This window comes from Cuculus canorus, chromosome 26 (assembly GCF_017976375.1).
Source record: "Cuculus canorus isolate bCucCan1 chromosome 26, bCucCan1.pri, whole genome shotgun sequence".
Taxonomy (NCBI): domain Eukaryota; kingdom Metazoa; phylum Chordata; class Aves; order Cuculiformes; family Cuculidae; genus Cuculus; species Cuculus canorus.
In genome coordinates this window covers 6,987,897-6,996,536 of record NC_071426.1, presented here as the reverse complement: position 1 = coordinate 6,996,536, position 8,640 = coordinate 6,987,897, and the positions used below count along the sequence as shown (strand labels likewise).

General features: G+C 52.7%; 1 protein-coding gene across 1 annotated transcript; it reads left to right on the top strand.

Annotated features, from left to right (window-relative positions):
* The first annotated feature begins 2 nt into the window (after nt 1-2).
* On the top strand, nt 3-5,711 carry LOC104066998 (caspase-3). Its single transcript, XM_009569683.2, has 4 exons — nt 3-953; nt 1,494-1,666; nt 3,947-4,088; nt 4,188-5,711. Exons 1-4 carry the CDS (start codon nt 569-571, stop codon nt 4,433-4,435), a joined length of 948 nt encoding a protein of 315 aa, XP_009567978.2. The 5' UTR covers nt 3-568; the 3' UTR covers nt 4,436-5,711.
* Nucleotides 5,712-8,640: the final 2,929 nt, after the last annotated feature.

The following is an 8,640-nucleotide window of genomic DNA, read 5'->3' as shown; positions in this document are numbered from 1 at the left end:
CATCCATCCTGGCCTTGAACACCTCCATGGATGGGGCAGCCACTCCTCTAGGCAACCTCTGCAAAATCCGCAAAATGAAGAATTTCTCCCTAAGATCTCATCTCAGTCTTCCCTCTTGCAGCTCAAAACCATTCCCCCTCATCCTATCCTTGCATTCCTTGATCAGGAGCCCCTTCCCAGCTTTCCTGCAGTCCCTTTCCATACTGGAAACTGCTCTGAGGTCTCCCTGGAGCCCTCTTCTTCTCCAGGCTGAACAACTCCATCTCTCTCTCAGCCTGTCCTTGTATGGGAGGAGCCAAACCAAGACTGATCTGAGGTGAGAAAGGCAGGAAGGGATTACCCTGTTGTTCCTGGTGCTTTCTGCAATGCAGACACCTCCATCCCCCAACCTTACACCATCACTGGAGAAAACAATCCTCTTTTCTTTCCTTCCTCTTCCATCTCCATAAGCTCCAGGCTTGAAAGGCACCAGCTCAGCCCTCACAGCTGTTCCCAGGGCAAGCCATGCCCCTCTCCTACCCCCATGAGTCATGCCTAGGTGCCACTGCACTCCTTGGCAGGTGACAGGATGTTGCTGCTGCCTTGCCCTTGGGAATCAGCTGTGCTGGTGCTGAGTCAGCCAGTGGAGCAGGATACGCTCTCCTGGGCTTCCCAAAGGAGCTCCTCAGAGCTCACTGCCAGACAAGCTGAGCTCTGTGTCAGCACAGTGGGGGTTTGGAGACCACCTACCCATCCAAGGAGACATCTCAGCATGTCCCAGCTGAGCCAAAGCCGGGCTCTTGTCATCGTCAACACCCATTTCCACAGCAGCGATGGTAATATGGCATTTGGGACCCGGAGAGGAGCCAAGCGAGAAGCAGAGAAGCTGTCCAATGTGCTCTCACGGCTCAATTATACAGTGAAGCTGGTGAGCAACAAGACAGCCAAGGAGATAGAAGATCTCTACTGGCAAGGTACACACCCCTAAACCCCGCTTCTTACCCCTTCCGAAGCCCAGATCATAGAATCATAGAATGGTTTGAATTGGAAGGGACCTCAAAGTCCATCCAGTTCCAGTCCCTGCCATAGGCAGGGACACCTCCAACTGGATCAGAGGCTCCAAGCCCCATCCAGCCTGGCCTTGAACACCTTCAGGGATGAGGCAGCCATCACTGCTCTGGGAAACCTCAGCCAGGGCCTCCCCACCTTCATCGTGAAGAAATTCCTCCTTATGTTCAGTCTAAATCTGCCCCTCTCCAGTTTATACCCATTGCCCCTCCTCCTGTCTCTCCAGGCCTTTGTAAACAGCCCCTCCCCAGCTTTCTTGGAGCCCCTTGAGGTACTGAAGTACTGGAAGCTGCTCTAAGGTCTCCCCAGAGCCTTCTCTTCTCCAGCTTGAACAACCTCAACTCTCTCAGCCTATACTCACACAGGAGATGCTCCAGCCCATTTCCCACCCGTGGCACCAGCTCAGGTCAATGCTGTATGGTGTTGTTTTGACTGTGTCCTTGCAGAGCACTACCATGAGCATGGCGAATACTTTGTAAGCATCATTTCCAGCCACGGAGAGGAGGGCATCATATTCGGTTGCGACACGGAGCCCGTTCAGCTGAGCCACCTTTTCCAGATTTTATCATCAGAGAAGTGCCCGGTGCTCAGGAAAATCCCCAAAATCTTCTTCATCCAGGTAACACAGCCATTGGGTGAGAACCTGACCCCTTTATTCCTAAACTGGTGCAGCATCAGATGGGCACAAGCACAAGGTTTAATGGTGCTGCCGGTGTGAGTCTGCTTTCATGGTGGGTTTTCTTACATCCATGTGAGGGCTCCAGCCTTTCATCGCTCCTCAGTTCCCCACCACAACCCTATCCCTCTCTTTTCATGCTTTCACCGATGATGAGGTTTCTTTGCTTGTTGCAAATGCTCGTATACCAGGCTGTCACCACCCACACACACGTGTCTCTTCATGAGGAAACAGCTCCAATCTCATCCACGTGTCCCAGCCAGGAGCGTTTCTCCTGGTACTTTGCACCCTTGGGACTATCTGAGCTGAAAACAAAGTGTTTGCTATGATACGTGACACTACGGGGATTAAATATTCCTCCCAGACACCGCCAGGATATAGATGAAGCCATAAAAGCTGCCTTCAAATCCTATCTCCATGACATTTGGGCACAGCAAACCTCTGTTGTAGGGCTGGGAGAACCATACAATCCTGAAATTGGTTTGAAGGAACCTAAAAGCCCACCCAGTTCCACGTCCTGCCATGGGCAGGGACACCTCCCTCTGGAGCAGGTTGCTCAAAGCCCGATCCAACCTGGCCTTGGACACCTCCAGGGATGGGGCAGCCACCACTGCTCTGGGCAACGTGGGCGAGGGCCTCCCCACCCGCACAGCAAAACATTTCTTCCTAAGATCTCATCTCAGTCTCCCCTCTTTCTGCTCAAAACCATTCCCCTCATCCTATCCTTGCACTTCCTGATCCAGAGCCCCTCCCAGCTTTCCTGGAGCCCCTTTCCGAACTGGAAGCTGCTCTAAGGTCTCCCTGGAGTCTCCTCCATGCTGAAGAACCCCAACTCAACTGTGAACAGGTCATGGAGTAGGGAAGACAATGAAGGCCCAATAGAAGCCCAATAGAAGCATGAACGTGCCCTTGCTGGGAAGGAGCCCTGGAATTGTGCTTTAACATGGATCAACAAGGAGGATTCAGTCACTGAACAAACAACCCCATGGCTGGATGGGCAGCGGCAGACAGTGCAAGCTCTGCAAACGTTATGCAAATAGATGTAACTCTTTTTCCTCAAAGCCGGCATAAATTACTCACAGCATTCGTTTCCTGCTGATAAAGGGCTCAGCTGCTAGTCAGGGAGTGAAGACATCTGGGGAGTCCCCTGCATGAGACAACAACCCAGTGACTGGGCTGAGTGCCTCCATCAGCTGGCAAAGCTCACCCTGACAAACATGGTTATCCGTTGAGCAAACACTGCAGGGCTGAGGATGTTTAAGCCCCAGCTGCTGCCCCTCTGAATCACCACCGCTCCTGGTGGCCTTTGTCCACCTCTCCTGGCTGTTCAGTGAGGGAAGACTGGAGAAGAGAAGGCTCCAGGGAGACCTTAGAGCAGCTCCCAGTACGGAAAGAGGCTCCAGAAAAGCTGAAGAGGGTCTCTTGATCACGGAGTGTAGGGATAGGACAAGGGGGAATGGTTTTAAGCTGAAAGAAGGGAGACTGAGATGAGATCTTAGGAAGAAATGTTTTGCTGTGAGGGTGGGGAGGCCCTGGCCCACGTTGCCCAGAGCAGTGGTGGCTGCCCCACCCCTGGAGGTGATCAAGGTCAGGTTGGATGGGGCTTTGAGCAACCAGGTACAGTGGGAGGTGTCCCTGCCCATGGCATGGGGTGGAAGTGGATGGGCTTTGAGGTCCCTTTGCAACCCAAACCATTCCATAATTCTAAGAAACACCAAACTATCAGATAGGACAAAGGACCATGCAAACCAGGCTGTGCAAAGGCTGTGCTCCAAGGGGGAATCTCTGCCAGGGCTTTCCCAGTGCACTCCTGTGTTTCCAGGTGGATTTCTGGGTTCCCACCTGGAGCACCACAACTGCTGGCGAGAGGACTGGTAAACGTGAAGCAAAGGAGCATCAGCCTAGTGAGAAATGCATAGGGAAGAGAGGATGGAGCTCCATCTCCAGGGTCATTGTGAAGAGAGGCTTGGCAAAGCTGAGCTGCAATGGATGACAAGGGAAGAGGATGCTCGATGGATGAGATTGAAAGGGGACGAAGATGGGAAAGGAACCATGGGGGCTGTAGGACTCGGGGAATGTGAGCTGGGAGGGGCTCTGCGCCATGGGGTGGGTTTTATGCTTGGCTTGAGGGACTATGTGTCCACAGCCAAGGAGCTTTGGGCTTGCTCTGGAGATGAATAAGAGAGAGCAGAGGGAAGTTCACGACAGCCGTTCTACCCGCAGGCCTGCCGGGGAAAAGAACTGGATCAGGGGGTGGTTCTGGAGTGTGACAGTGGGGAGCCAGAGCCGGAGTGCGAGCCAGAATGCCTCTTGGACATCCCCACCATCCCGCCCCAAACCGTCGTGATGTTCGCCTGCAGCCCAGGTAAGGGACAACTCTGGACACACTGTGTTCTCTCAGAAACCCTGCCACCACAGGGCCACGGCACAGCCAACGCTGTTCTCCTTCATTTGTGCTCCTCAGGCTATGTCGCCTTCCTCAACCCCTCCGGATCCATGTTCCTCCAGGCCCTGCTGAAGGTACTGGAGGGAGAGGAACGTCACCTGGACCTCATCCGCCTCCTCACCCGCATTAACGGCAAGGTGGCCTTTCACTGCCAGGCCAGGGGCAGCTACGAGGGGTGCAAGCAGATGCCCTGCTTCATCACCAACCTGCACCAGGAGGTCTTCCCCTTCTCAGCACCCATCATGGAGGAGGCAGATGGTGTTTGAGAGCTGCTGGCTCTGCAGCAAAGCCATGGGGGTTGAAGAACATCAGGAATCCCCTGTCATGCATGGGCTAAAAAGGACCAGTTCTAAGCAAACCAACAAGAAACATCTCTGCAAAGAGGATCAGCTCAACCTGGGGTGCTTCAAGGGCAGGTTGGAACAAGCCAAGTGGAGCCAGGGCAGATATTTCCCCTGTGCTACCATGGGACCTACTGCAGAGCAGAAATGTCCAACTGAAGCACACAATGAGACAGGGACACCCAAATGCCCTATGGCAGCATCCCTACCCTGTAGCTGCCACAGCTCCAGAGGGGAATCATAGATTCATCAAGGTTGGAAAAGCCCTCCAAACTCATCCAGTCCAACCATCAGCCCAACCCCACCATGCCTGCAAAACCATGTACTAAAGTGCCACATTCACACGCTCTTTGGATCCCTCCAGGGATGGAGGCTCCACCACTTGGAGAAGGAGGATGTCAACTTTCTCCTCCCCCTGATCTCTTTCCACGAAGAGCTCCAACCTCCCAAACACAATCTCGCCCATTTTAGTTTCCTTTTAATCCAAACCAGCCTGCACAGGGCAGGGACTTCCATTGTACAGAGGCAAAGTTGATGTGTTTACCTGGCTGGTGCCCAACCCAGAATGAAAACACTGCTGGAGAGATCACCACACATTCAAGCTGTTTGGTCACCAGCCAGCTTAAAAATTCAAGCCTTTAAAAAGGAAATCAATAAAATACACAGTGTTTGACAGGATTTACAGGTTGGTGGGTTAATTTGGGACTTGGAGTTTAGGTCAGGGACAGGATTTGGGAGCATTTGCTTGAGGTTGTTTTGAGTTCAGGATGGGTCTTAGGGAGCTTCCTTTTTATGAGGAAGAGAGAAGCTCCAGCTGGGATGTGAGTGGAGGGGGGTGTGGGCTGGGACAGCTCATGGACCTGATGTATTTGGTCAAGGTCCTCTCCTCCTGTTGTCCTTTAGGTGCCAAGAATAAGTGCAAAAGCAAAGTCAATAAAAAAGACGTAATGGCTCCAACGCAAACACAGGGAGACCCCTGGTCAGGGACTGGTCCTCAGATGGGCATGCCGGGAGCCGGCATCGCCTGTTGGGAATGCTGAGATATGGAATGTAAGCACCCTCACCCAGCTCAGGGAACCTCTCAGACTCCTGGAGATCAGACTATTGCCCATCGTGGAATGTTGGTGCATTATGCGTGACTATTCTCACCAGTCTCAAAAGGGAAGCTTTCAGGCTGGCCTCTCTATCAACCCCTTTATCTATTTTTATACCTCAATTTATGAATAAATCTTTCCAATTTGATTATCCATACTCCTTCTGCACTTAAATACTGATCTATCTTTGTATGCATACACATATCTCTGTATTTGTTTAAGTATTTATCACACATCATGAGGTTCAGCCAGGCCAAGGGCAGGGTCCTACACCTGGGTTGGGGCAATCCCAGCACAAATCCAGGCTGGGCAGGGAATGGATTGGGAGCAGCCCTGAGAAGCACGTGGGGTGCTGGTGGGTGAGAAGCTCAACTTGAGCTGCAACATGAGCTCCCAGCCCAGAAACCAACCGTGTCCTGGGCTGCATCCAGAGCAGTAGAACCAGCGGGGCCAAGGAGGGGATTCTTCCGCTTCCGTGAGACCTCTCCTGGAGCCCTGCGTCGAGCTCTGGAGTCCTCACCACAGGAAGGACAAAGAGCTGTTGGAGCGAGTCCAGAGGAGGCCACGCAGACGATCCGAGGGCTGGAGCATCTCCTGTACAAGGACAGGCTGAGATAGTTGGGGTTGTTGAGACTGGAGAAGAGAAGGCTCCAGGGAGACCTCAGAGCAGCTTCCAGTATGGAAAGAGGCTCCAGGAAAGCTGGGGAGGGGCTCTGGATCAGGGAGTGCAGGGATAGGACGAGGGGGAATGGTTTTGAGCTGCAAGAGGGGAGACTGAGATGAGATCTTAAATGTTTTGCTGTGAGGGTGGGGAGGCCCTGGCCCAGGTTGCCCAGAGCAGTCAGTGGTGGCTGCTCCATCCCTGGAGGTGTTCAGGGCCAGGTTGGATGGGGTTTGAGCAACCTGATCCAGTGGGAGGTGTCCCTGCCCACAGCAGGGAGTGGAACTGGACGGGCTTTGAGGTCCCTTCCAACCCAAACCATTCCATGATTCTATGGTCCACCTTAAATTATCAATAAAGTCTAAATTGCTGCTGAACTGTAGCCGTAAAATGTTTATGTCTACAAGGAACCGGTGATCCAGGAGGAAGGAGGGGATGAAAGGTAATGCCCTCCCTGACATGGGCAGAGTAAGTGGGTTTATCTCCTGCATCAGACCTGCACCACCTCCACCCTGAGGGCCTCTCGGATAATCTCTGGCAATATCCGTATTGTTTAGCATAATCCCCAGCAATTCCGCTCTGATAAGCACAGCCCAACCCAGCTGGCAGATAACTCTGGTTCCATTTAGCATGTTTCCCACACTCCTGGCTCGTGACTCATGGTGCAGTAATCCCAAACAATCCATGCCCCGCACTCACGACCTGCAGAGTTGTTCCTTCCCCACTGCATTTGCTCTGTCTGCAGGAATAAAATCACTTTGAGACCTCTTCGGTGCTCTCAAATAATGGAGTGGTTTGGGCTGGAAGGGACCTTAAAGCCCACCCAGTTCCAACTCCCCTGCCATGGGCAGGGACACCTCCCACTGGATCAGGGGCTCCAAGACCCATCCAGCCTGGGCTTGAACACCACTGGAATGGGGCAGCCACCACTGCTCTGGGAAACCTCGGCCTGGGCCTCCCCACCTTCATCATGAAGAAATTCTTCCCTTTGTTCAGCCTAAATCTGCCCCTCTCCAGTTTATACTCATTGCCTTTCATCCCATCATGACAAGCCTTTGTAAAAAGTCCTCAGCTTTCTTGGAGCCCCTTGAGGTACTGAAATACTGGAAGCTGCTCTAAGGTCTCCCTAGAGACTTCTTTTTTCCAGTCAGAACAACCCCAGCTCTCTCAGCCTGTCCTCATAGCAGAGGTGCTTCAGCCCTCCTATCACCTCCATGGCCTCCTCAGGACCCATTCCAACAGCTCCATGTTCTTCTTATGTTGAGGATTCCAGAACTGGACACAATACTGCAGATCAGGTCTCACAAGAGAGGAACAGAGGGGCAGAATCCCCTCCCTTGCCCTGCTGGCCACGCTTCTTTGGTCGCAGCCCAGGACACAGGTGGTTTCTGGGCTGCAAGCGCACATTGTCAGCTCAATGTCGAGGTTCTCATCAATCAGCACCCCAAGTCCTTCTCCTCAGGGCTGCTCTCAATCACATAGTCCCCCATCCTGTATTGAAAGCAGGGACTGCCCCGACCCAGGTGTAGCACCTTGCACTTGGCCTTCATGGAATCATGGAGTGGTTTGGGTTGGAAGGGACTTTAAAGCCAATCCAGTTCCAAACTCTCTGCCACGCACAGGGAAATTGGGATGGAATTGGCCGGGGGGGGGGGGCACATTCACAGATACAACCCAATTACTCTGGTTCCTTTGGGAATTTGCACAGCAGAGCGGCACTCGGACCTCCTTGCTGCAAGATCTAGACAAGCGCTCAATCCCACAACCCCATGTGCAGAGGAACAGGGAATTTTCATTTTAATCTCTCATTTCTGCCTCTTTTTTCCCTCCCTGAACTCTCAGAGACCTCATCCATAGGAGAACATGTGGCCCTTCTTTTTTCTTAGCCAATCCACTGCTCTCACTGCTGGGCAGCTGGTGTCCAACCACACCAGAGGAGTGTGCCAGAGACGGGATTTTCTCCTTTTAGGGAAAAAGCAGAGGAAAGGACTAAGTTTCTGGCATTTACTGCAGGAAGTAGCCACTACCAGAAGTGCCCTTGTCATGTGCTGTTGGTGAGGGTACCTTCTCTAACCCTTAGAATCATAGGATCATTGTATCATTAAGGTTGTAAAAGCCCTCTAAGCTCATCCGGTTCCCATACATTGTTAAGGCTGGAAAAGCCCTGTAAGCTGATCCAGTCCAACTGTCAGCTCAACACCACCGTGCCCGATAAACCATGTCCTGAAGTGCCACATCCTCATCACAGTACATCAGGCAGCAGCACCCACACAGAGGAACAGAAGCAGCACCTCTGGGTTCTCATTTTTCAGCTCCGAGGAGAGAAGCTGTGCCACAATGCAGGCTGCGTCCTCCTTAGAGCCTCCCTGTGGGTG

What these genes read in the sequence shown, in the direction of transcription:
- LOC104066998 (XM_009569683.2), top strand. Translation starts at nt 569, where the DNA reads ATGTTGCTGCTGCCTTGCCCTTGGGAATCAGCTGTGCTGGTGCTGAGT. An exon ending in AGAAGATCTCTACTGGCAAG is followed by an intron (nt 954 to 1,493) that starts GTACACACCCCT and finishes GTGTCCTTGCAG; the next exon opens with AGCACTACCATGAGCATGGC. An exon ending in CCAAAATCTTCTTCATCCAG is followed by an intron (nt 1,667 to 3,946) that starts GTAACACAGCCA and finishes TTCTACCCGCAG; the next exon opens with GCCTGCCGGGGAAAAGAACT.